This window comes from Embiotoca jacksoni, unplaced genomic scaffold, assembly GCF_022577435.1.
Source record: "Embiotoca jacksoni isolate LCO1_2020_lvr unplaced genomic scaffold, fEmbJac1.0.p SCAF_76, whole genome shotgun sequence".
Classification (NCBI taxonomy): domain Eukaryota; kingdom Metazoa; phylum Chordata; class Actinopteri; family Embiotocidae; genus Embiotoca; species Embiotoca jacksoni.
In genome coordinates, this window is record NW_027185432.1 from 362,871 (window position 1) to 389,635 (window position 26,765).

At 40.8% G+C, this 26,765-nt stretch overlaps 2 protein-coding genes across 2 annotated transcripts in view; both read left to right on the plus strand.

Annotated features, from left to right (window-relative positions):
• The first annotated feature begins 2,894 nt into the window (after window positions 1-2,894).
• On the plus strand, window positions 2,895-7,042 carry LOC138215487 (ornithine decarboxylase-like). Its single transcript, XM_069177673.1, has 7 exons — window positions 2,895-3,062; window positions 3,140-3,312; window positions 3,403-3,619; window positions 3,767-3,850; window positions 5,422-5,583; window positions 5,757-5,879; window positions 6,785-7,042. Exons 1-7 carry the CDS (start codon window positions 2,928-2,930, stop codon window positions 7,040-7,042), a joined length of 1,152 nt encoding a protein of 383 aa, XP_069033774.1. The 5' UTR covers window positions 2,895-2,927.
• Window positions 7,043-9,649: 2,607 nt separating this feature from the next.
• The window catches only part of LOC138215464 (protein TANC2-like), a 49,964-nt gene continuing 32,848 nt past the window's right edge, over window positions 9,650-26,765 (plus strand). Inside the window, exons 1-3 of the mRNA XM_069177637.1 lie at window positions 9,650-9,934; window positions 25,246-25,418; window positions 25,519-25,626. Of these exons, the coding sequence (XP_069033738.1) occupies window positions 25,361-25,418; window positions 25,519-25,626 (166 nt within the window). The 5' untranslated portion in view covers window positions 9,650-9,934; window positions 25,246-25,360. The remainder of the gene's footprint in view (window positions 9,935-25,245; window positions 25,419-25,518; window positions 25,627-26,765) is intronic.

Below are 26,765 nucleotides of genomic sequence, written 5' to 3' on the forward strand. Positions count from 1 at the left end.
ACAGGAAGTGGTTGTGTATTTGCAGACTCCAGGAAATTCTTTCCAGATTTTATTTATTCGTACCATACAATTGATTTTGTGTCTATACATCATGGATGTGTGGCTACTTTGATTCGTGACTATGTCTGTTTAATATGCTCTTCTGAGACACCCTTCTCATGTAAAGCTTTGTGTCTATGATGCTTTTTTGAGTCCATGAAATCTCATGTATTAGTCTCCGGTAAAATAACACTTTGGTACAAAAAGGTTGGTTGTGCTGTGAGAAGTGACATTTGTTGACCAGTGTCACAAACAGAATACGAATAAGAATGTTTGTTCATTTTTAAATCAGAGCACCAGGTCTGGTACTTCTGAAATCCCCAAATTTAATCAACGGTTAATATTATTAAATTCAAATTTAAAAAAAACCTCTTTGAACTGTATCAGTGTGTATAACGGCTTTTATGATACATTATAATATGGATGACACAGACACTCTTTTCAAACAGGCGTGACTCTGACTAGACATCCTGGTTGCCTTGCAAATTATGGAAAGCTAAAATCAACGTTACCTTAACTATGTCAACTTGGCCTGAGGACAGAACTTAACATCAGGTCGGTGACCAGTGAAGTGTTAGCCGACTTGCTATCTAAATATTTACTGGCTGGCATCGTCTGTGATGATTAAACTTGATACCTGATTATTTACTTTTGTGCTGAATCAGATTCACTGTTTAAACCTGTGCATACAATATGAATTAATGGATCACACAATATTCAAAGGTATTCTTACATTTAGCAGTAGCACTGCAGTACTTATGTAATTATTATAATATGATAAACAAGTTGGTCTTCTGAAAGGACAAGTGAGGTCTGATTTGATGTTTTTCTTATTGTCAACAGATGTCATGGAGAGACAACCAACAAGGAATTCATCCACCACTCAGTCCTTTGAGATTTCTCTTGAGGCACTAACTTCTAAAGACATTAAACTTTGAAAATTGGTCAAGAATATTTAAGCAAACTGGACTGATCACATTTGGCAGTGAATTAAACTAAACTGCAAAGTAGGCGTCCCCTTGAAAGACAATGACAGAATTGACTAAGAAAAATGAATCTTGCAGATCCTGAATAGTTGGCAGACACGTTTCACCAACCATCAACCATCAGTGATGTCATCAACCATCAGTGATGTCATCATTGGTTTGTGAACGTTATGAATCCTCCAGTTCAGATTCTGTCCGTCACCATCTTGCTAGTTCGGAGCGGTTGGGAGCAGAAAGTGACCATATTTGGACAAGCTGGGGGAGGAGCCAGCGGTGGATCTGACTGATCTGATTGGAAACCTGACGATACTACGTCCCGCCCACCGATAGCTGTAACCTGACTGCACCACAGGCCTGTCAATCAAACAGATACGCCCCCCCAAAAAACAGTTCTTTTTGAATCTTCTTTTCTAATGAATGAGGGATTATTTTCAGATGGACCTCCAGGAAACTAATAAGAAGGAGTGACTTTAGCTAACAACACCGAGATAACTGATGGACACATTTTATTCACTTTGGATTTGATGAGAGAAGTTGAATGGGAGTCTTTTTGGAGCCGACCTCTAGTGGAATTCGGTGGTATTGCAGCTTAAGACACTTCCGCCTCCGCCTCATTTTTCAGACCCGGAAGTTACAAACACTTTTACATCGAGGCTGTGGGCAACACGTAGGTTCTCTCTGTTAAAACTAAACTGTCCTGGAAAAAATAATCACTACTTATTTGCATTTAGATTAGATTTGACTTTTTTTAATCCCACAGTGGGGAAATTCAGTCATCACAGCAGCAAAGAAAAAAATTAAACTTAAAAATGTATGAGAACATTCACTATAATCAGTCAAAATCAGCCGTCTTTGAAAGCTGCAGTTGAGTTTTGTGTTGTGGCACCAGGTTACAATGTGATTTTACAATTTAATTAAATTAACCTAAAAACATACTCTCACTATGATTGGGAAGGTTTACATTTTACTCTAACCACTGAAATGTCAATTGAGCCTTTTACTAAAAATGCAAAACAGCTTTGTGTGGAAGGATACTGTATATATATATATATATATATACATATGTTTATTTATGTATTTATTTAATCTAGACGGCTTCAGATTGATGTACTGTAATAACCAGAATAAACAACAGCTTCTCCCCTGTCAGCCTGCATACATAACAACTTACCTGTTTTTTTCTAGTATACCTAATGAATAAAGAGTTCTCTTTGCATGTTAAGGGACTCATACGACTGGTTTTTCAAAGTAAATAGGTTTATTGTTGGTTTCCTAGCAGTAGGTGGGGAAAAGCTCAGTGTGCACCAACAAAATCAGCTTGTATTGATGAGCATCTGTTGGACTTCTGCGAGCGCCGACTATCAAACTTATGTAGAGTTTCGTTTCCTGGAAAAAACTCTTCTACTTGAACCCGTTTGAGTTTTTCAGGTTTGAAATATATGGAGGACAACAGAAGCCATGGTAAGAAAATAAGCTCACAGGGTGATGTTTCATGTGTCTGTGGATTTCGTTTTTCACATAAATTAAACAAAGGAAGAGCTGATGGTTTTTTATTCATCTTCACATTAATAATATTTCTTGTGTAAGCAGTTTTAAATGTACTGCTTGTGGTTCCTTGTAGCCCCGGTAACAAGAAATGGATATAACAATAAGAAGAACCAAAATAACTACATTGAAATTTTGGACAATGGAAGGACCATCAGTGATGTCATAGACAGTAGAATAAAAGATCTGTGTTTAGTGGTGAGTATCAGAGACATCACGTCACTTTCACATTTCATTAACTACATTTATCTGTAATTACGTGGAAATATTAAGTTGAGTCTTCTAAAATGAAATATTCATTTTACTTTGTTCATTCAGGACAATGAAGAGCCATTCTATGTGGCAGATCTGGACAGTATGTTCCAGAGACACCTCCGGTGGATCACCAACTTACCTCGAGTCAAGCCTTTCTATGCAATGAAGTGCAACAACACGGCGGCAGTTCTCCGGATGCTCAGTGCTCTGGGAACAGGGTTCGACTGTGCCAGCAAGGTACTGACGGAATGTTTGGACGCTTGTCTCGTTTTCCTCCTCAGTTTGATCATTTGAAACCCGTTTTGCTGTGACAGGCTGAGATGGAGCTGGCCCTGTCCCTCGGAGTGACACCTGACAGGATCATTTATGCTCACACAACCAAACCGCTGTCCCACATCAGATACGCCCACACTCACCGAGTAGATGTCATGGCTTTTGATAGCGAGGACGAACTTCTTAAGATTTCTCTTTGTCATGCCCAAGCCAAGTAAGTCCACAACTACTCATGGCTTTTGTTTTCATAGATTATTGATTGCATTGATTATTAATTCATAATGTGTTTTGGATCACTTCCCAGACTGGTGATTCGCATTGCAGTGGACGACTCCGAATCCCTGATCAGATTCAGTTTGAAGTTTGGAGCCCGACTGGCCTCAGTTGGTAAGCTGCTGCAACGTGCTGGAGAGCTGACCTTAGAGGTCATCGGGGTCAGCTTCCACGTAGGCAGCGGGTGCACTGGAGGTTTGGCCTTCAAGCGGGCCATAGCAGACGCCCGGCACGTCTTTGACATCGCGGTAAGTCGTTGTCATGGAAATACAGCATTACAGAATAAACAAATTTTGTATAGATAATTTACATTTGTGTTGCTAATCAGCCTTCAACGCTGCCTCTCAGATATTTTCCCTGCAGCCTCTTGATTCAGTTCATCACGTCTTTTACAGAGTTTGTTGGGATTCCAGATGAGACTCTTGGACATCGGTGGAGGATTTTCTGGGATCGGGGACTTCCAAGAGAAATTCGAAGAGGTAAAATTAGAAAATATAAACGTACACAATGCTAGTGCTCATTCATTCAGACATTTACCAGTTTTACCTTCAGGACCTTGTAAACTTTAAGTTCTACAAAATGCACCTTACTTACGAGAAAAGGAAACTCAAAACATTTCATATTCTCCAATATCTGATGCTGACCTTTTGTTTGCTCGCTGCTACCAACTGACCTCATGATTTCTTGCACTTGAAATTAGGCACACAGTGACCGCACTGTTTGTTTCACCTCGCTGTGTCGGTGGTAATAAGATGTGGAAACAGATTTGTCTTGATCGAGAGAAAACCAGAAATTCCCACTTGAAGACAGAAATAATGCCAAAGATCTGCAAACTGAAACAGTAGTTTGTGTTTCATTTCTGTTTGGTCACAGCATGATGAAATTGTTCTTATCAGGTGGCCTTTCAGGAATTTGACAATCAATTAAAGGAAAATGGTGGCTGACACTGAAAGAAATGTGTGCAAGAAATTAGTTTGAAGAAGACTGAATCTGGAAAAAAAAACATCAAGAAAAATGTGCTGGTGTAAATATGTCCTCATCTTTAGGGAGGAAACTTTTAAACACAACTTTTACGTCTCTGGCAACTGTTTGTTTTAAAATATTAGACAACGAAGGTCAAGGCATTCACATTCTGCAAGTTCTGCAAACAATAAACAATAAATGATCCCAACAGTCTGAAACAAGCGTCACATCAGCTGTTCTGTTCCAGATATGTTCAGTTGGTTTTAAGGTGGATGTTGAGTAACATTTCATCGATAAATATCAGAATCTGTAACTTAAAACTTCAATCTATAATCGGGATATCACTTAGATATAAATGCTACTACTATTTCTTGTTAATTGTTCTGTTTTCACTCAATGATCAGAACCTTTAAATAGGCAGTGTGTTCAGTACAACACTCAGCTTGTGTTTGTGTATCAACACGTCCTTTAAATCTGAAGTGGTACTATACGTTTTATTATTATATTATTCCTCCAATGCAGTTAGTATATTAAAGGAGTTATCTCATTGAAATGTATATGTAATGCTCGTGTTAAAAGAGTTTTTAAAGAAGCACATGTAAAATAGTACAAAAAGTAAGCAAAAGTGAATATTCAACATTTAACAGTATTTTTGTGTACGTAAGGTGGAGTAACAATAATTTAAAAATTCTACATCTTTATATGATAAAATAAAATAGGAATAATTAACTTTTTATTCTGTCTGACGGTGTTGACAAAAACTAAGCAATGACGGAAAAAAACACAAACTATTAAAATATTACAAAATCAGGAGGTCGCACCGTCATATTGCTTGATTGCCGGGACCTTGTTCTATAAGCATGTAAGTTTAGATTTCTTAAAATCATTATTATTTCTTTTAATTAGAACCTGTTTCTCAAGAATCAGTGATGACTGGTTTTCTAGCTTGGATCGAACTTCGAGGAAACACAGGCAGAAAGTTTGTTGCTTGTGATGTCACAAATGTCTCCACAGAAGGCCTGAAATATTAATAGAGGTGTAAAATTTATGAAATATGCTGCTAACCTGTTGTTATTTGTCCTCCTAGTTTTCAGAAGTCATCAATGAATCGCTGGATGAGTTCTTCCCTCCTGACAGTGGGGTGGAGATCATAGCAGAACCCGGCCGGTACTACGTGGAATCAGCCTTCACGCTGGCAGCCAACGTCATCGCCAAGAGAGTCGTCGTCAATGACGTGGACGAACGAGACGGGAAATATATAGATATGAATATTCAAACAGATGTTTTGGAGGTTGACGGAGCGCCACAGGGAATGTGGAGAAATAACAATCATTTTCATGACTATTTCCATATTTAAACATTTGTATTGTGATAAATTTCCTTGCCATTTTTTAACTCTATTTTTTTGCACATGTTTTTCCAGATGGAGAAGACAACATCTCTGACAGAGTGATGATGTACTACATTAATGACGGCGTGTACGGCTCCTTGAGCTGCATCACCTTTGACCCCGCTCACAGCAACCTTGAACCGTATCTTCACAGGGTAAATAACTACTCAGCATGAGTCCAAGGATCCCACAGGTCAGGAAATAGCAGGGAATAGCACGAGTTTTAAAACCTCTTATCCAGACAGGGATAGTCAGGGAATTTCAGGAAATTTGATAATTTTTTGGTTCAAGTTCTGGAATATCAGGCAATTTTGTTCGCATGTTTAAATTTTAGTTTCCACTTATCAAAATGTAATATCTTCCACGTCTGTAGCTGAAAGTTAGTTGGCTCGTTATCATCAGTGTTTATGTTTATAGCGCTAATGCTCACTGGCAGAAACTGAAAATGTAGCTTATTATTAGATTACAGCTAATTATCGTTATCGTTAGATAAAACCTTTGACTGCAGCCAGAATTTCGACATGAATTTAATTTATTTGAAATATCAACTGGAGGAACATGTTTTTAAATGAGATGTCAGTTTCTTGTCTGTTCATCACAACGACACCATGTTTTCCGTTCATTAGAGGTCGTGAAGTTTCAGTTTTTTACTCAGTGGAAGTTGGAGAGTTTTAATTTGACTTAATAGTGGGAAACCTGTAAATCACCACTTAAGAATGTCACTATTTGACAAAATAACATAAACTGCAGACAAAACTAATGACACTAATCAAACTGTGACCTGCAGCAGCTGATCTTTCCATCTCATTACTTCCTGCACTGAAACTTCATGTTGCCCTTGAAAATAAATCTTAAGTGGAATTGTTCATGATAGATTTCATTTTTTGGGATACTGGGCTCTAAATTCAGCACAACGAACCAACCTGGTGAATGAAATGAATTGCATAACAGCCCAACTTACTTTAAGGAACACTTGGCCAATAAAAATGTTCGACTGTGATTTAAAGGTCACATTGTTACCCTGTGTGATTTCATATTTCTATACTGGCGCCCTCCTCAGGCTGTAGAGAGCAGCGAGCCCAGATACAAGTCCGTGATCTGGGGTCCGACCTGCGACAGCATCGACAGAGTCACCGAGAACTACTGGATCCCCGAGCTGCATGTGGGGGACTGGCTCCTCATCGACAACATGGGTGCTTACTCCGTCAGCGTGTCCACCGACTTCAACAGCTTCGAGAGAGCTGACATTTACCCCGTGGTGTCGGCCAAGACGTGGAACGCCTTAAACCTGTCTCACATCTACGGCATTATCCAATGACAGCCGCTGCATGATAAACACGCGCAAATCCGACTTATTTCCTCGGCTGCTCGGTTTCTATCGTTGGGTCTGTTGGGTCTTCTCGCCGCGCCTGCAGTCGGCTCTACTGAAGAATGTGTTTCCACCAATTTAAACTGTCATTTCTGTAAAGTCTGTTCTGCTCATACGGAACGTCACGTTAGCACGCCGATATGTTCATCTGCTGAAGTTTCTTGTATTGTAGGAGAGGAATTGTTTGTAGTGTACACTAGATGGAAAATATGTTTTATGAAAGTATTGGTGAAGGTGTAAAGTAAACATTAGTGATGTCACCGTCAAGTTTCTCTGGTCCTGATCCTGATCTGAGCAGTGGCAGTTTTGTTAATACAGGGAGCTGAGGCTCCGCCCTCTCCAACATCGAGAGAAAATAAAATACTACTTTAACGTGTAAAACATGAATTAATGATCTAATAATAGTTTTCTGGTAAAAGTCACCTGGTAGTCTGTCAGTCTGTGAGCATTCAATAAAAACTGTTTACAGATTGTATTCATTTTCAGACCCGCCCTCTTTTATTGGCAGCGAATCGGTATTGTTTGACTTTTTTTTATTTCTAATGTGATTAGACAACTCTCGACTGCATCTTTCAGGTTCACCACACATCACCATGACGTCATAACACGGTTACTCCTGCTTCTTTTCTATCTGACCAGCAATGGAACGGAAATTTACATTAACATTAATTAGTGGCCACTGATATTTTCTGCCTCCTGCTGACGTTTGTCATTTTGGAAGGAAGTGAAGCTCAGCTGGTTGAATCAGAGTTTGCTAACAGAATAAAGAGAGATGTGATACAATTCAGGACGTAGGTCCACTACAGAAAAGCGTCAAATAGTCACACGTTAGCCTGTCTAGTCGTGACAGTTACACATTTTCCTGTAGTGGATGAAAATGAAACCAACTGCATGCGTACAGCCATGGGATTTACAGGAAATCGTCGTCCTACATGGAAGTCTGCGACTAATGCCACCAAGCCACCCCTCCTTCCTCCTAATGCTACAAAAAAATGGCCTTTATTCCCTCTGCTGCGGGACCTTGGTCACATGACATTTACGTGCATGTAAGTTTCACGCTTTCTAAACGTGTAACTGTCATGCCTGGAGAGGCCAACGCGTGGCTATTTCACATTTTGCTGCCGTGGACCAGCGTGTCTATTTCACACTTTGCCATGATACTGGGTTGCACTGGCAGTACCCAGAGTCCTTTGCACCAGTTCAGTTGAGGTAAGGAAAGGAAGGATGAAAAAAAAATAGTACAGTAAAGAAAGGATTTTTATTTGAGTGACTTTATTTCTGCCGTTTCAATATAAGAAAGAACAGAGCCGAGCTGTTGTGAATTCTTGAGTCCAACATCACACAGCAAGGTCGGTCCTTTTTTGTATTCATGTAATGAATTCAAACATTAAACTAATATAAACATATAAAAAAATAATTTTTAGAGCATATTAACACACATATCAAAAATTTGATTGTAAAAAAAGAAGTTAAAACATGTGAACTGACAGTAAAATTGTAGGAATTTCAACCAATCATGCCTCACAGGTTTGTTGGTTTCAGTAACAGACTTGAGAATTTTGCTTACAAAGCCTCTTTAATGTCAGCATGGTTATAAACTCCCTTACTTCCACCGTAAACACTCCACAGGACAGGACTGTGCTGAAAATCACGGTCAGTTCACACTAAATGGCTCTTGTCTATCGAAACATTTTTAAATGTAGCAACCCGATTTTAACTTTGTGATTTATATTTCAATTTACTTTGTATTTGCTTTAAATAGTTGTTTTAGCTACATTTTACAGCAATGTTGAGCAGCTGAAATCCTCAATCAGCCAAGAATGGGACAACATTTCACTTTAAAAACTCCAGCAACTGGTCTCCTCAGTTCCCAAATGCTTAAAGAGTGTTGTAAAAAAGAAGAGGTGATGCAACACAGTGGTAAACATGACCCTGTCCCAACTTTTTTGAAACGTGTTGCTGCCATCAAATTCAAAACGAGCAAATATTTTTCATAAAACAATAACATTTCTCAGTTTCAACATTGGGCATGTTGGGTTTGTTATATTAACAATTAACTTTGAGTTTATGTGATTTGCAAATCATTGGATTCTGTGTTACATTTCACAGAGCGTCATACTGTTTTTGGTAACGGGGTTGTGGATTAACAATGTCTTCGTGCCCTGATGAGTATTTCCGTGAGCAGAGAGGTGTATGTGGTCAAAATAAACTACAGCCTGTGTGTTCATGGAAATAAAAGAAGCCAATCATGCTGGAATCAGTGAGGCTCTGACTTCCTCCTTCACAGTTCCCTCTGCTGCCCGCTGAGCTCACACACTGGATGTTAAAGACTGTTTCTCGCTGCTAACTCTCCTTTGACCACTAGAGGTCCTCGCGCATCTCACGAACGCCTCATCGCGACAGCTGCTTCTTCAACAGAACCCACGGATTCTGTTGTTGTCTGTAGCGCACGCGCACGCGCAAACACACACACACAACCGCGCGTGCGTGGGCACGCTGAGCGTATTGGCCACGCCCCTCTCATGAATAATGCATCTTGTCCCGTCGACCGGAGGAGACTCGTGCCACCGGAGCTCTCCAGACGTCCTGCTCGTGCTCACCGGAGGAAGGAGAGTAATGGTGGTGGTCCGTTGATACGGAGATTTTAATACCCGGTGATGAATGGGGAACTGGGAAGACTGGGAATCCGCCTCGAGCTCAACGACCCCGCTGGTTTGTACCGGGGATTCACGGAAGAGGACACACCGAGGGCTGGATACTAACCCGACCGTGACCGACCTATTATCTACCGGTCTGACGTTGTTCTCATCGCCGGTGAATTGAGAGAAAACGGCGCTGAAGGTGTGTGTGTTATATTTCCCTGAGTTTCAGCGTGTGTGTGTGTGTGTGTGTGTGTGTGTGTGTGTGTGTGTGTGTGAGCGAGCGAGGGAGGGAAGGGCACAGTCATATTGTAGTAAGGTGGTTTCTGTGTGTGTGTGTGTGTGTGTGTGTGTGGAGGCACACGTCTCCTGCCAACTCAGCCATAATATCAAAGTAATCAATAGCATGCAGCCTAGCTTGGTCTCTGATAATATTCCTACAGATCCTGCCGGCCCAGACTGTATTATTAATTATTATCATTATTATTATTATTATTTATTCTTGTTGTCTCATAATCATTATAATATTCCACCTGGTACTGAGTGGGATCTCTTAAAATCTTATAAAATACTGAACAACAGTTTTAAGTGACTGCAGAAATATTGTGTGGGCGGAATAAATCATCAGTTTAAAATACCTCTTTAATATTCTTTAAATATTACCACAGCATCTACGAGCGGCCGACACTGATTCAGACTATTTCCCCGGTGCTTGTAAACTGTGGTTCTGCTGGGAAGGGTGGCAGAAAAACGGGCGTCCAGACTGGAGTGAAGTGTTTTGCAGAATGTAAAACGATAACCTTCACCAGGAAGCGTGTGCACATATATGTGTGGAGGGGGTTCAGCCTTTCCCTCCCTCCTCTCTTTTCTCTCACATTTTGTCACATCTGAAGCTCCCCGGCCAGCACCGGTCCGGACGTCTGCTGCAGCCAGCTGGTGGTTTACAGTTGTTGTGGCAGGAAACAGAAATCCTTTGTGTGGGAATGAATGGATTATCTTTCACACTACTAATCTATATCATTCAGCTGCCTCCAAGTGTGTGTGTGTGTGTGTGTGTGTGTGTGTGTGTGTGTGTGTGTGTGTGTGTGTGCATGCGCATGCGTGCATGCGTGCGTGCGTGCATGCGTGTGTGTGTGTACTGGCTGCATTAGAGTAGATAATCCTATAATATATAAATCACAATATGTGTTATCACAAGACTCGGCATGTCGGAAAATGTTGGAAATCACAATAATGTGGTATCATGATTGAAGTGTGCAGAGCTTTTGTCTCCCCCTGCTGCCAGTGAGAGTTATTACAAAAACATTGTTGATGTGCTTCCGTCAATGAATAAATAAAAGGCCTGCAAATGGCTCCTTCCACCGTCACCTGGGATCCATTCGCTTCGATAACACCTGGGAAGTCCAGAAGAGCAGCACAGTTCCATCCGTCATCATCCATCCATCATCCATCCATCACCCATCCATCCATCATCCATCATCATCCATCATCCATCCATCATCCATCCATCATCCATCCATCACCCATCCATCCATCATCCATCATCCATCCATCACCCATCATCATCCATCACCCATCCATCCATCCATCCATCCATCCATCATCATCATCCATCCATCATCCATCCATCCATCCATCATCATCATCCATCATCCATCCATCATCATCCATCCATCCATCCATCCATCCATCCATCCATCCATCCAGTAGTATGTACTCCCAGCCAGCCTATCTCTGGTTTCCTTTCCTAGACAGTAGCGGTGCAGATGGATGTAATCCATGTTAATCTGACTAACCCTGTACTTCATAGTCTGGGTTTAACACTGCTCTAATTAAAAGCCATCCATCCATCCATCATCATCCATCATCCATCCATCCATCATCCGTCATCCATCCATCCATCCATCATCATCCATTCTCATCCACCATCATCTATCCTCATCCATCACCATCCATCATTCATCCATCATCACCCATCCATCATCCTCGATCCACCATCCATCATCTATCATCCATCCATCCCTTCATCCATCCATCATCATCCATCATCATCCATCCTCATCCATCCATCCATCCATCCATCATCCATCCATCCGTCATCCATCCATGGATCATCTGTCATCCATCTAGCCATCATCCATCCATCATCATCCATCCTCATCCATCAGCATCCCTCCATCCGTCATCCATCCATCTGTCATCCATCCATCCATCCATCATCATCATCCATCCTCATCTATCCTCATCCATCATCCTTCCTCCTCCATCCATCATCCATCCTCCTCCATCCACCATCCATCCATCCATCTATCCATCCATCCATCCATCCATCCATCCATCCATCCAGTAGTATGTACTCCCAGCCAGCCTCTCTCTGGTTTCCTTTCCTAGACAGTAGCGGTGCAGATGGATGTAATCCATGTTAATCTGACTAACCCTGTACTTCATAGTCTGGGTTTAACACTGCTCTAATTAAAGGCCCCCCCATCCCCAACATGTCAGTCATTAGTGTAATTAATTCATTGGCACAGCATCACTAGTGCTAATTTAAGGAACACATTCATGCCATGTTTATTTGGTTATAATTATTTCTATTGGTTTTTAACACCTGACAAATGAAATACATTCTTAAACATATTGTTCTAACCAGTCTGTCTGATTCAATCTCATCTGGAGCCCAGAACACTAAAGATGACTGATATTTATCACAAAATAGTATTATAATAATTTGTAGCGTTAGTTTCTCATCAGTCTGACTACCTGGGGAAGGAAACTGTGTGTGTGTGTGTGTGTGTGTGTGTGTGTGTGTGTGTGTGTGTGTGTGTGTGTATCTGTGTGTATGTGTGATTTAAAGCCCTGTTGTCATGTTTCATAGGGTGAGAATGAGAGGAGGGTGTCGATGAGATCTAATGTCATTTCATTTTTTAAGTAAAGCACTGATCCTGGAGCTGTGTGCGCCAGAATTATTTAGGCTGTTCCTCAGCAGCTTGCTGCCCTGCGTTAGTGAGATGCACCCAGTCAGGGTGTCCCAGTGATGAAGTGTCAGTCCAGTGTTTATGTGTGCTTTAAATGAAATACAACCCCAGGTGCAGGTTTTATAAAGATATAAAATTGTGATTGTTGTTGTTCACGCCAACTATGGTCAGATTCAATGTCTGTAGTGTGTGAAGTCGTGAGGTGGACAAATCTTCATTTCATATAATACAGTTTACTAAATCACCACAAACGTGAGTATATTTGGGGTTTTGACACCTGGTCAGACAAAACAAGGCAGTATATTAACTTTGGCTTCAAAGGTGGATCAATAATGATTGATCTTTCTGACATCTGATATTGACAACAATCATGTAATTAACAACAATAATTGTTAGACTGTAAAGAAAAAAAAGTTGTTTGTGACCTTGATAATGTTCTGCGTTTATTATTTGACAGAAAAAAAAGTAAGCAACTTGTAAACTAAAATAATTCCATCTACAAAGCCAGAACGATAGAAGCAACAAGCATTTAACGAACCGAAACATCCTTATTTTAATGTTCCGTCTGAAAGTTATGTTGAGAAATATACGAAACCTATTTGTAAATGTTTGAACACTCGAGTTTGTAATTCACAACCTGAACCGTCAGACCCAATCATGTCGATTCAGGCTCAGAATACTGAATTATTACAGCGGGTTTGAGAGAGTCTGGCTCTGCGCTGTGGTGGATACAAGAACTGTGCGAAGGGGGGGAACTCTTGCTCAGCTGTGGGTCTGATATGTGCCCATGTCATTGTCCACTGCAGATATATGACCGGTTGGTCGACCTAGTTCATGATGTGGCCACACAGGAGGGGTTTCTGGGTATTGAAGTCCTCAGACTCAAAGCAATTTCGACCTGCAGCCGTTGGCGGGGCAACAGTGGGAAGGTTCCCTCTGTAGCTTTAAATTGATTCAGAGAGTGGACAAGTGCAAAGTAGTTTAGAGCAAGAAGAAAGGGTAAAAGGTGAGCATATCAGTTGGGCCTTTGTTTATCTGCAGGAAATTGTTTTGAGGCCACACATGCACGCACACACACACACACACGCACACACACACTCACACTCACATTCCCTTCCTGTATGTGGGCAGCGGAGGGAGTCCTGAGCGATCGCAGGAAGTCAGGATTGGCTTCTCTGGGGAAGAGAGATAAGAGTCTGGTACATTGTGTGTGTGTGTGTGTGTGTGTGTGCGTGTGTGTGCGTGCGTGTGTGTGCGTGTGTGTGCGTGCGTGTGTGTGTGTGTGTGTGTGTGCGTGTAAAAGTCAGTGTGGGTTCAGGTGAAGGCGAGGCCATCTGCACTCAGCTACTGCTTAAAACAAACACACCTCCAGACACACAACTGGGCCTCGTCAAACAGACGTGTGTGTGTGTGTGTGTGTGTGTGTGTGTGTGTGTGTGTGTGTGTGTGTGTGTGATGTGTTCAGTGTGTTTGAAGGTGTTTCTCACCACGTTGTGTGAACACCGCTGCTGTAGAAATCCCTCTGAGGGGGTTTGAGGAAAACGGGCGCAAACACACGTCCATCTGCAAGGGACAGCAGGGAGGACTGCATCTCCCAGCATGCCTTGCATCATGTCATAAACCCCTTTGAAATGAAGCAGCTGGAAAGTTTATGTGGGAAGAAGGCCGAGCATGTTGGAGTCATTTGAATTGAGTTTGCATGTTGTTTGAATCTTGCTTCATACCGGCAGCAACATTTCCTGGTGTGTTTCCTGGAGAGACAGAGAGTTTTAACTACACACTAAGGTTAACATGCTAAGATGCTCACATGCTGATGCACATAAAATGGAACTGTTGTAGATTATACTGTTGGCAAAATATTCATTATTTAGCTCTAAATGCAGCTGAGGCTCATGGGAATGTCTTTGGTTTTACATTAACCGGCCCCTCCAGGAAAATTGCGATCTTTGCAATCAGAATAATTCACGCAAATTCAAGCAAGCTCAGCAATATTTGTCCCGGGAAGATGCGCTGCGTTTAGGAGGTTTTAGTAACTTTTAAAACTAAAATATTCGAGCAACCAGCTAACATGTAGTGTCTTAAGATGAATTAAAAACAAAAGGTTTATCGAACGTAATAACAGAGTCATGTTCACGACAATTATTGAACAAAAAAATATTATAAATCTGAAAATTCAAACTTGATTCGACCAGCGAGGTCTGGGTGAGAGCTGTCGTTCTCCTTTTTTGCAGAAATAAAATGGATCCCTTCACACGTCGGTGACCTCGGGCTTTGTAATACTACCAGACTGTTCACACCTGGTCTGGTTTCATACTTCTGTTCCTCTGCTTCACATTTATCCGTTTGTACACGCTGTGTTGTCAGTTAGGTTAGGTTAGGTTAGGTAGGTTAGGTAGTTACTTTATTAATCCCCGAGGGGAAATTTTTTCACGACAGCAGCATACAGAAGCAATAAGATAATAATAGAATAATAGAAAAGCAATAAAATAGCAGTAAATAGTTGTAAAAAATATAAAATGCACAGTATATACAGTACAGTATATATCTATATATATTATATACAACAACCAAGAAACACAGTCAACAGTGTTATTGTTATGTGATGGATTTTGCCAGAGGTGAGTTATTGTACAGTCTTATTGCGGTCGGCAGGAATAATCTCCTGTATCTGTCCTTGTGACAGCGGAGCTAGAGGAGTCTTTTGGAGAAAGTGCTCCTCTGTCCCTGCAGCAGTTCACATGGAGGCCTTCATTTGGCTGCCACTATATTAATATTATCACGATTTAATATTTTCTCCTCAGAGATAGTTAATAAATTGATATTTTTTCAAATGTATTTTGTGCATCAGAACTCTGTGTTTTAATGAGAATTGCATCCCTTTGAAATAGACCATCGGATGTGAATATGAGCCGTGCTGGTCAGTTAACCGGGTCGTCCATCTGTGCTCTCTGTGTTTACTGCAGCGGAAATAAAAGGCCGCTTTTATGTCAGTCGGCATGATGGTGGCTAATCTGAAGGTTGAAACAGTCCCTCTGTTCCAGTATCCAAAATACTAACATACTAGTTAATATGCCAGAAAAGGATTCAGTATGTCCCAGTACATAGTATGTCAAATATAGGAGGCCAAAAGTACTAGGATGTTCTGCAGTCTGCAGGTCAGCGTGATACTCTTGATATTCTGACCCACAATCCTCTGCAGCGGAAGATACGTCACATCGACTGAGCTGGCAGGAGAGTTGGTGGCGCTGAAGCCCCGCCCACAAAAGGAACAATAAGAAGCATTAAAAGGAAACATACTCTTTTCAAATCCTTTTTTTCTTTTTACTACTTGTAGTAAAGTGGACAAAGTGGCTCAAAGTTCAAGGCTCATTGTTATGAAGCAGTATGTCCCAGCTGTACACATACTATGTGCAACGGTAGATACTCTGTAAGTGTAGCTGCAGTACGTACTGAAAGTATCTAGAAAAAGTGCATGATTCAGAACGCAGGGACAGCTGGCGTGGCTGCCATACGTTGTTTAAGTCATATTTTGTTTCATCTTTTAGAGAGAAAAAAAAACAATTGACTATGAATTGGTTTTGTTTTTTACATCTTTTCCTGGTGTGTTTCCTGAAGAGACAGAGAGTTTTAACTACACACTAAGGTTAACATGCTAAGATGCTCACATGCTGATGCACATAAAATGGAACTGTTGTAGATTATACTGTTGGCAAAATATTCATTATTTAGCTCTAAATGCAGCTGAGGCTCATGGGAATCTTTGGTTTTACATTAACCGGCCCCTCCAGGAAAATCGCGATCTTTGCAATCAGAATAATTCACGCAAATTCAAGCAAGCTCAGCAATATTTGTTCTGGAAAGATATGCTGCGTTTAGGAGGTTTTAGTAACTTTTAAAACTAAAATATTCGAGCAACCTGAGCAACCAGCTAACATAAAGTGTCTTAAGATGAATTAAAAACAAAAGGTTTATCGAACATAATAACAGAATCATGTTCACGACAATTATTGAACAAAAAAATATTATTATTATTGTTATGATGAAGCAGTATGTCCCAGTTGTACACATACTATGTGCAACGGTAGATACTCTGTAAGTGTAGCTACAGTACGTACTGAAAGTATCTAGAAAAAGTGCGTGATTCAGAACGCAGGGACAGCTGGCGTGGCTGCCATACGTTGTTTAAGTCATATTTTGTTTCAGCTTTTAGAGGAAAAAAACAAATATTTGACAAATGAACTGGTTTTGTTTTTTACATCCTTAAGTGCTGAACAGCACCGAGCTCATCAGTGACTCAGCAAATCAGAAAAAAATGTTCTGTCGTGTATTTCTTTTTTTTTTTTTTTAATGCTGCAATTTAATTTCGACAACAGAAAAAGTTGTGGAGTGGTAACTGACGCCAGATGGTGTGTGTGTGTGTGTGTGTGTGTGTGTGTGTGTGTGTGTGTGTGTGTGTGTGTGTGTGTGTGTGTGTGTGTGTGTGTGTGTGTGTGTGTGTGAGTGTCTCACATACACATGAATGAGCTTCTCACCACGTCAGCGCTGAGTCACGTTTACTGGCTGCACACTGAGCTCAGTGGCTCAGATCACTTCCTCCACGTCTCACGTCTCCACTCACTTTTAAAACTTTTAGGGTTTTTGAACAGTGTTATTTATTTTTTCTGTGATTATGTGATTTCACTGGTGACAAAGATGTTTGATGGAGGGAAGATAACCAACTGGAGTTTATGGTGCACGCTGACATCAGTTCACTCAAACAGTAAACTGGGAATATGATCACTTTAAATAAATATAAAAAAGAAAATACAAATAGAACGATAAGTTCACGACAACAGTCGACACTGTTACCGATATATCTACCAATAAAATCGTCCGGCTGATTAATAAGTCAGAATCCAACACACTAAAATACGTCTGCTTTCATTTCAGTGACTTTATATCGATGAAGAAGGATTGTTCAGTGTCAAGTTTTCAATGGCTGAATGTTAATTCATAATTCATAAATCATGATTTTACGTACAATTGAATGGGATGAAGTATAAAGACAGTCGTATATAGAGCTGCAATGATTAATCAATCAATTCTTTATTAATTAACAGTTTTGAGTTGTTTTTTTAAATGAAACAAAAAATATAAAATCTCAGCTTTCAGCTTCTTAAATGTGAAAAATTTGTATGTTATGATTATTTCAATATTTTTTTATTTTTAAAGCATCCCCACTTCACACACAAACCCATTTTTATGACCCTTAAACTTTGTTTTGGTTCTCTTTGAGTTCTTAACGGTCTTTTTTTTTTTTACAGATTCAAATGTTTTAATTTAAAAATATCAAATATACCCACCCTGCAGTATTTATCCAACACCAAACGCACAAAGTTAGCAGCTAGCTGGTGAAAATGTTTTGCATTTTGCAGCACATTTTTCTTTAAAAGTGGTAACGAACAGAGCTGGTGAATATTGGACGTAACATTCATCAGGTGAGAAATGGATTTTGAACAATTAATTTGTTTGCTGGAGATGTTTAAAGGTAACTTCACAAAACAAACATGCTCATTCTCTTGCCCCCTATTGGCCAGAAGATACATTACTTCTGCTTTAAAATAAACTATGAATGAACATAGTTAACATCTTCATATCGTCAGTTTAAAATAAAAAAAAATGTAATGAGAGTTGCACCGCTCCTTAATTACTGTTATTTTGTTGTTTTATTTTGTTAATACGGGTTCATAAATCATCTCTCAGCCAGACACACACTCCTGCTCCACTTTCCACCTATTGTCTAATTCATCTTCAGTGCATTTACATAAAAAGCCATCATCTTTCTTTTCCCAGACACACACACTGTCATATTCACATATGTGCTGCAGTTCAGTCATCCATGTGTGTGTGTGTGTGTGTGTGTGTGTGTGTGTGTGTGTGTGTGTGTGTGTGTGTGTGTGTGTGTGTGTGTGTGTGTGCGCGTGTGCATGTGCGTGTGCGTGTGGTATGCAGTCGGAGTTTTCTCAGCTTCACTGCTGCTCGCCTGTCGTGAAGGATTAGCACACTGACACACATTACACACTGGGGCGAGCTGCTGCTGTGTGTTCGTCATATCTCGGGAACCAGAAGCGATCGAGCTGCTGAAACTCGACGCCTTTGTGAGACCGTTTCTCACACACGGATTAGAAATGTTCCTCGACTCGCCACGCAGAGAGCTGTGGGTGTCATTTGCTCAGGTTTTTGGAGATATCTGCTGCAACAGGAATAAAAATCTGTTCTGCTAATGAGTTCTTTACCCCAAACTCATATTAACTCATATTTGTGTTTGAGTTTAAACCAATCAGCAGTGAAGTCACCTCGTTATGAAGCCTCCAGTTCAGATTCTGTCCGTCACCATCTTTGCTAGTTCGGAGCGGTTTGCAGCAGGAAGTGACCATATTTGGACGAGCTGGGGGGAGGAGCCAGTGGTGGATCTGACTGATCTGATTGGAAACCTGACAATAATATGTCCCGCCCACCGATAGCTGTAACCTGACTGCACTACAGGCCTGTCAATCAAACAGACACGCCCCCAAAAACAGGTCTTTTTGAATCTCACTTTCTAATGAATGAGGGATTATTTTCAGATGGACCTCCAGAAAACTAATAAGGAGGAGTGACTTTAGCTAACAACACCGAGATAACTGATGGACACATTTTATTCACTTTGGATTTGATGAGAGAAGTTGAATGGGAGTCTATGGAGCCGGAGGCTTTTTGGAGCCGACCCTTAGTGGCACTCGGTGGTATTGCAGCTTAAGGCACTTCTGCATTGGCCTAATTTTTCAGACCTGGAAGCTACATCGACTTTTATATGGTTTAAACACAAATATATGATGTTTACTGACTGCAGTTAGATTTTGGGGAGTTTATTGTCGGAGTTAAACTACAGCTTGTGTTCAGAGATTCTCCTGATCGGAGTAATATTCATTCGCTGGGTGTTGAGGAGCATGACTCAACACTTCTCCTGGTGTTTACTGTGCAGCGTTGTTACTGTATTAGCATTTCCCAGCATGCATCAGTTATTTCTTTGCAACTTTTGAGAATAAAGCAACCAAATTAAACAGAAGTGATGGCCAGAAACTACATTTACTTTTGTTAAAACATGCCGTTTTGGAACATTTCAATGAAAACATAATGATACATAACATGGAGCCATGATTCAAAACCTTAAATCTACAATGTAGGCATGTGATATATCACAGTTGCACTTGATTCACTGATTACTCCCTAACAAGTTATTAAAAGTTAAATATTCATGGAGCATTAATGGAAGAATATAATTCTTAAATATGAATTTGTGATGAATATATTGTTATTTTATAGTCATTTTGATCTAAAACCATTATAGTGTGATGAAGTTTAACTCCCAAGTGTCATATTAAACACAATTTGGTGTCATATTAAACACAATTTGGTGACTGTTAACACTGCGAAAGAGTTCACGTAAAAACAACGCCAGCTAAAAGTAGTGTTTTAATTCTCACTAGAGTTCCGGTTTAATGCCTGAAAAGTGTTGAAAGATCAACTCCAAGAAATCAGTTCCCATCACTCTGCTTCAGAGTGTCTTCCATGTTTTTGCATGTTCACTCAATTAGAGTTGATTGGAACTCACACAGAGTTTATACTAAAGACCAGAATTTGCTGAGGCAGCGATACTCATGACAGAGAGTAGTGTACGAAGGTATTTTTGTGTCTTTATTATGCAAGCAAAAAAAAACGTTTTTGGAAGCAAATTTCTCGCACTGAGTCAAGTTTGTAAGTACAAATATATAAACTGAGAATATAATTATTTACAGTGCAAACACATTTTTCTCCAAGAGTTTTGATAGTTTTGGTCTCATAATTAAAACCTCTGCTTTCAAATCAAAAACCTACGAGTTGAGTAGGATGTAGTGGGCGGGGCATACGCAAGAGATGGGAGCTTCTATTGGTGGATCGGCTGCCTCCCGACAGCAGAGGACTGTGTTGAGCTACATCAGAAATGCTTTAAAAGTGACGACTCAGCTTTCACTTTGGTTATATTTCACGTTGTCATGCCAATAAAGCAAAGCATTCTGTGACCAAAACTATCAGAGCACATTTTGTTTGCAATGCAAATAATTATATTCTCAATTTATATATTTTTACTTACAAACAAGAAATTTGCTTTCAAAACTGTTGTTTTTTGCTCGCATAATAAAGACACAAAAATACCTTCATAGCAGTATGTGTGTAAAAACACCAATTGGGATCAATTTTTGTTGAAATGACACACAAGTAGTTGAATAAAGATGAAATGAACTACAGCTATAATTAAATGTTTCTGTGTAAACATCACAACCCTGCGCGGAGTTAAAGCCGTGCTGCTGTAATAATGATGGTCAACAGGGGGGGTCAGAGGTCAGCTGTTACCGACAGCTGCTTTTAATGGTGAGTGTTTAATATCGGTGGAGCGGACGAGGCTCATTCAGATCTCAAACTCTCCGAGTATCACAGACCTCTTGCTCTGTTTCACACTCTGTCTCTATTCAGTGACACCAAATGTGATTAATTGACTTAATTAGAGATAGAAGTGAAGTTTGAGTCTTGTACTTTGATCAGGTCATAAGAAAAAAACTATAAATATCTGCAGAAATTTGTATTATTAAAGGTCTCGATGTTGGAAAAGGACATTGAGACTAACTGACACTGAGTTAATAATCACGGAGAATCGGCCTGATTTCAACCTGAACACTCAGTGGACCTTTAATCTCCCACCAACGCTGAAACACAACACTTCACTTCGTGACCAGCTGGTTGTCCCGACAACGTCATCCAGACTCGCGCACACATACACATTTTGTAATCTCCATGACATCTTCTTTATAATCTTCTTAAAGGCAGATGGATGTGTTTGGTCCGAGCCTCTTTGTATTATTACATCCGTCATGTACTCAAGATGTGTTCGTTGGTGGGCCAGAGAGGAGTGTGTGTGTGTGTGTGTGTGTGTGTGTGTGTGTGTGTGTGTGTGTGTGTGTGACAGTGATCCCTCCCAAACACAACGACGTCCTCCAACACAAAGAGTACCTCCAACACAATGTTCCTGGAGCTCGTTCAGCAGTCAGTCACAATATTCTCGGAGATGCTGCCCGAAGCTGCAGATCTGTAGGTCAAACTTTTTTGTAGGTCCACTTTTTTATCCATTACAAAGTTATTTAGATCAGGATCTGTTTCAGGTTTCTATTAAACCCTGTTTACACCAAGTTTAACCTTGTTCAAATCAAGTTTAACCCTGTTTAAACCAAGTTTAACCTTGTTCAAACCAAGTTTAACCCTGTTTATACCAAGTTTAACCCTGTTCAAACCAAGTTGAACCTTGTTCAAACCAAGTTTAACCCTGTTCAAACCAAGTTGAACCTTGTTCAAACCAAGTTTAACCCTGTTTATACCAAGTTTAACCCTGTTCAAACCAAGTTGAACCCTGTTTAAACCAAGTTTAACCTTGTTCAATCCAAGTTTAACCCTGTTTATACCAAGTTTAACCCTGTTCAAACCAAGTTTAGCCCTGTTTATACCAAGTTTAACCCTGTTCAAACCAAGTTTAACCCTGTTTACACCAAGTTTAACCCTGTTTACGCCAACTTTAACCCTGTTTAAACCACATTTAAAGTTGCATTTAATTAGCTCTACATGGATTGGGATTGGATCATATTGACTATATTATATTTGGGACAATGTGGTACTAAAAATATATATCAAAGTTTTCAAATGTGTGTGTGTGTGTGTGTGCATGCGTGCGTGTGTGTGTGTGTGTGTGTGTGTGTGTGTGTGTGTGTGTGTGTGTGCGGGAGGGTTGATCACTCCCCCTCCCCTGTGTGAAGGAGAAAGAAGGAAATGATGTCTGCACTATTTTAATCTGCCATCTGTTCCCAGCTCTGACTCTGATCATTTCATTCTCAGCTCACTCACACACACACACACACACACACACACACACACACACACACACACACACACACACACACACACACACGTTTCCTCTCTAATTCAAATTAACATCAGATGGAGTGTGTGTTGTGTGGACTCTGTGCCGAGTCATCGCGTCTCTCTGACTCAGTTGAAGCAGTGTGTGTAGTTGTTTAATCAGATCACCTGACACGGTGATAGTGACCCACATATAAAGTCCTGAGTCTTCAGATAGTACACACACACGGCAGAGCTCACACCTGCAGGCGAACAGGGTTACATCTACTCATGTTCGCATTAATGGGTCGCTTAGCAACGGCAGGCGGTTGCCTAGCAACAATATTGCCAACCAGCAAATTTTGGGTGTGTTCGGAAAGTCAGACTGTAGTAAAATAAGAGAGAGAGAACTCTGTGTGTGTGTGTGTGTGTGTGTGTGTGTGTGTGTGTGTGTGTGTGTGTGTGTGTGTGTGTGTGTGTGTGTGTGTGTGCGCAATAATTCTGCTGCCAGTCGTACAAATGGGATATTCTGCAAAGTCAGCTGTTTATCTGCTGAGCGTGTGTGTGTGTGTGTGTGTGTGTGTTCAAAGTGAGCATGCTCAGACACTCAGGAATCTTGCAATAGTTATTAAAGGTCTGATTAACAACCACAGACAGATTGTAGTTCCAGGTCTGAACAATGAGGCCGATGCAGAAGTGCCTTAAGCTGCAATACCACCGAGTACCATTAGAGGTCGGCTCCAAAAAGCCTCCAGCTCCATAGACTCCCATTCAACTTCTCTCATCAAATCCAAAGTGAATAAAATGTGTCCATCAGTTATCTCGGTGTTGTTAGCTAAAGTCACTCCTTTTTATTAGTTTTCTGGAGGTCCATCTGAAAATAATCCCTCATTCATTAGAAAAGAAGATTCAAGACCTGTTTTTGGGGCGTGTGTTTGATTGACAGGCCTGTGGTGCAGTGAGTTTACAGCTATCGGTGGGCAGGACGTTCTAGACCGTCAGCAGTTTTCTTTGGATTTGAACAAATAGTCCCCTCAGAGAGCTGCTGACGTCACCTAAAATAAACACCACATTAATATTTGTTGGTGATAGAACTTTGTTACCGTTTAGTGATTTGGTTTTTCTTACAGCAGAATCTTGTTACCTGGGTAACATCTTCATCTTCATCAAACACAAAATCCTCTGAATCTGATGAAATGTGGGTTTATTGAAAATGAAACATTTCACCCAACCGAATGTTCTCACGACAGCATTGAAGTGTAACTTGACGTTTATAACTGGTATTTTTTTTTTTTTTTTTCAGTTTTTAGGGTTTTAGTATAAAGTGTACCTTTTTGATTCCAGTGTTTTTTTATTGTCATGGCTTTTATTGAGATTTATTGGTCTTGATCAGCGAAACCTTTGAGTATTTCCTGTCATGAATATTGTCGGTATTGATTCTAAATGTTTCTCAGGATGGAGGCCTTTTGTTTTAATGCAAAACACATCTACCTATGGGTACAAATAGAGTCTGCTGAACCTGAACCTGATGCCATCACAATAATTAACGCAAAGTCAGGCAAAGTCCAGAATATTTGCGGGAGTTTGCAATTTATTAAAATTCCCGCGACTCTTTTGCAAAAAACATCGTCATCAGAATCTCTGGTGAAAGTATTAAAACATAAAGTAAATCTTTTCAAACAAAACTCTATTACCAAAAATAACTCCAATAACTTCCAATCAGAAAGTCTCTGCTCCTGTTTTCATCACCAAATAAAACTCTGTTCATGGAGGAAACCGGAAGAAGAGGAGAAACAGGAAGTGATGGGGTTTGTGGGAACTGTGTTCTTCACATTAAAATGATCTGATTAAATGTTTATTATCAAACAAGTGATTCCATATTACTGGATGTTAAATGAGTTTTCTCCACACGTCCAGTTGTCAGAGACGTCTCTTTGTTTGTTTCATCCAGCAGGTCTATGTGTTGAATGAACATGAATTAAACAGCATCTAAAGCTCTTATTTTGACAGCTGATGTAGTCCTTGTTTCTATATTCCAGTCACAGACGGTCTGTTCTGGAAACATACGCAGCTTTTAGGACATTGTAGGAACTTCGAGCTTCACGGTTCACTAAATTCAATAAATAAATAAAATAAGATTAAAACTAAAATATTTCTGAGATGTGCAGCATGATTATTATCACAGGAATTGATTACAGATGTATTCCTTTATCTCAGGTAGGGCTTCACATTTTTTAATTTTTCTCCACTTGCAATTTTTGAAAAATTCCATAATTTTACACAAAAAAACTGCCTTAAAACTCCACGAATTACATCGACATTTTTGAGAAAATCTGCGACAAAATCAAACATTTTTGATGGAAACAATCACTAAAAATGTCTGTTAAATCCTGGAGGGACTGAGGAGGGCTGGGTGACGTACAGATATTATGTTGGTGGTGATATGAGACAAGACATCATCTTGTACTTTTGATACTTTGAGATGGCGATGACATCGTAGAGAGAATAAGAAAAGGCTGTAACGACTAAATTAACATGTTTATTTAACTGTGTTCACTGATTCTCCCTCTCTCTCTCTCTTTCTCTCTCTCTCTAGGGGTTGCTGATAGGAAGTGTGTATGCGTGTGTGTGTGTGTGTGTGTGTGTGTGTGTGTGTGTGCATGCGTGTGTGTGTGTGTGTGTGTGTTTGTGACCGGTCGTCCTGAGCGATCATGTTCAGAAACAGCCTGAAGATGCTGCTCGGCAAAAGCCGCAAGAACAACAACAGCGGTCAGTAACTCCACGTGTCCTTGACATGTGCTGTGAGACACGCGTGTTGTCCCTCTGGTCTGGCTGACTCGACACCGTCATGTCTTCTGTTGTCCAACAGGTGGCAGCAGCATTGAGTCGGAGGGGTCAGAGGTCGGGATGATGGAGGGATTCACCCGCTCTCTCCCCTCCTCCCCCCTCCTCAACCTCCGGCTGGGCAAGAGACCAGGTAGGATTACCTGTCTGTCTGATTACCTGTCTGATTATGTATCTGTCTGTCTGTCTGATTACCTGTCTGTCTGTCTGATTATGTATCTGTCTGTCTGATTATCTGTCTGTCTGTCTTCTTGAATTTGAACAACGTTCTTATTTCATATGACAGATTTTTTTCTTATATTTGCTCTTCTTTCAATGACCTCTTTGAAAAATGTGATGTCATCCAATCATCCAATCAGATTCCTGATGTTTGAGTCCAGATCTGTTGGCTGGTCAGCTTCACCTGACCATGCTGGCCTTGTGCCTGCCGTGTGTGTTACCAGCTGTGTGTGTTACCTGCCGTGGGTGTTACCTGCCGTGGGTGTTACCAGCCGTGGGTGTTACCTGCCGTGGGTGTTACCAGCCGTGGGTGTTACCTGCCGTGTGTGTTACCAGCCGTGTGTGTTACCAGCCGTGGGTGTTACCTGCCGTGGGTGTTACCTGCCGTGTGTGTTACCAGCCGTGTGTGTTACCAGCCGTGGGTGTTACCTGCCGTGGGTGTTACCAGCCGTGGGTGTTACCTGCCGTGGGTGTTACCTGCCGTGTGTGTTACCAGCCGTGTGTGTTACCAGCCGTGTGTGTTACCAGCCGTGGGTGTTACCAGCCATGTGTGTTACCTGCCACCCGCTGCTCAGCTGCGGCTCAGTTACATGTGTGTATCCACACAGGTTCGACTGCAGATTTGACTATTCAATCAATCATGAACATCAGTGTTGAATTTTTAAGGTCTGAAAAGTGATGAGTTTAAATAAAACGCACAGACACACACACGGATACATACAGACACACGTAGACACACAGACACGCATAGACACACATAGACACACGGACACACACAGACACACATAGACACACGGACACACACAGACACACACAGACACACACAGACACACATAGACACAGACACGCATAGACACACATAGACACACGGACACACATAGACACACGGACACACACAGACACACACAGACACACATAGACACACGGACACACACAGACACACACAGACACACATAGACACACGGACACACACAGACACACACAGACACACATAGACACACGGACACACACAGACACACACAGACACACATAGACACACGGACACACACAGAC

Coding starts and splice junctions, on each gene's coding strand:
- LOC138215487 (XM_069177673.1), top strand. CDS start 2,928: ATGTTCCAGAGACACCTCCGGTGGATCACCAACTTACCTCGAGTCAAG. Junction 3,063..3,139: donor GGTTCGACTGTGCCAGCAAG/GTACTGACGGAA, acceptor TTGCTGTGACAG/GCTGAGATGGAGCTGGCCCT. Junction 5,880..6,784: donor TTGAACCGTATCTTCACAGG/GTAAATAACTAC, acceptor CGCCCTCCTCAG/GCTGTAGAGAGCAGCGAGCC.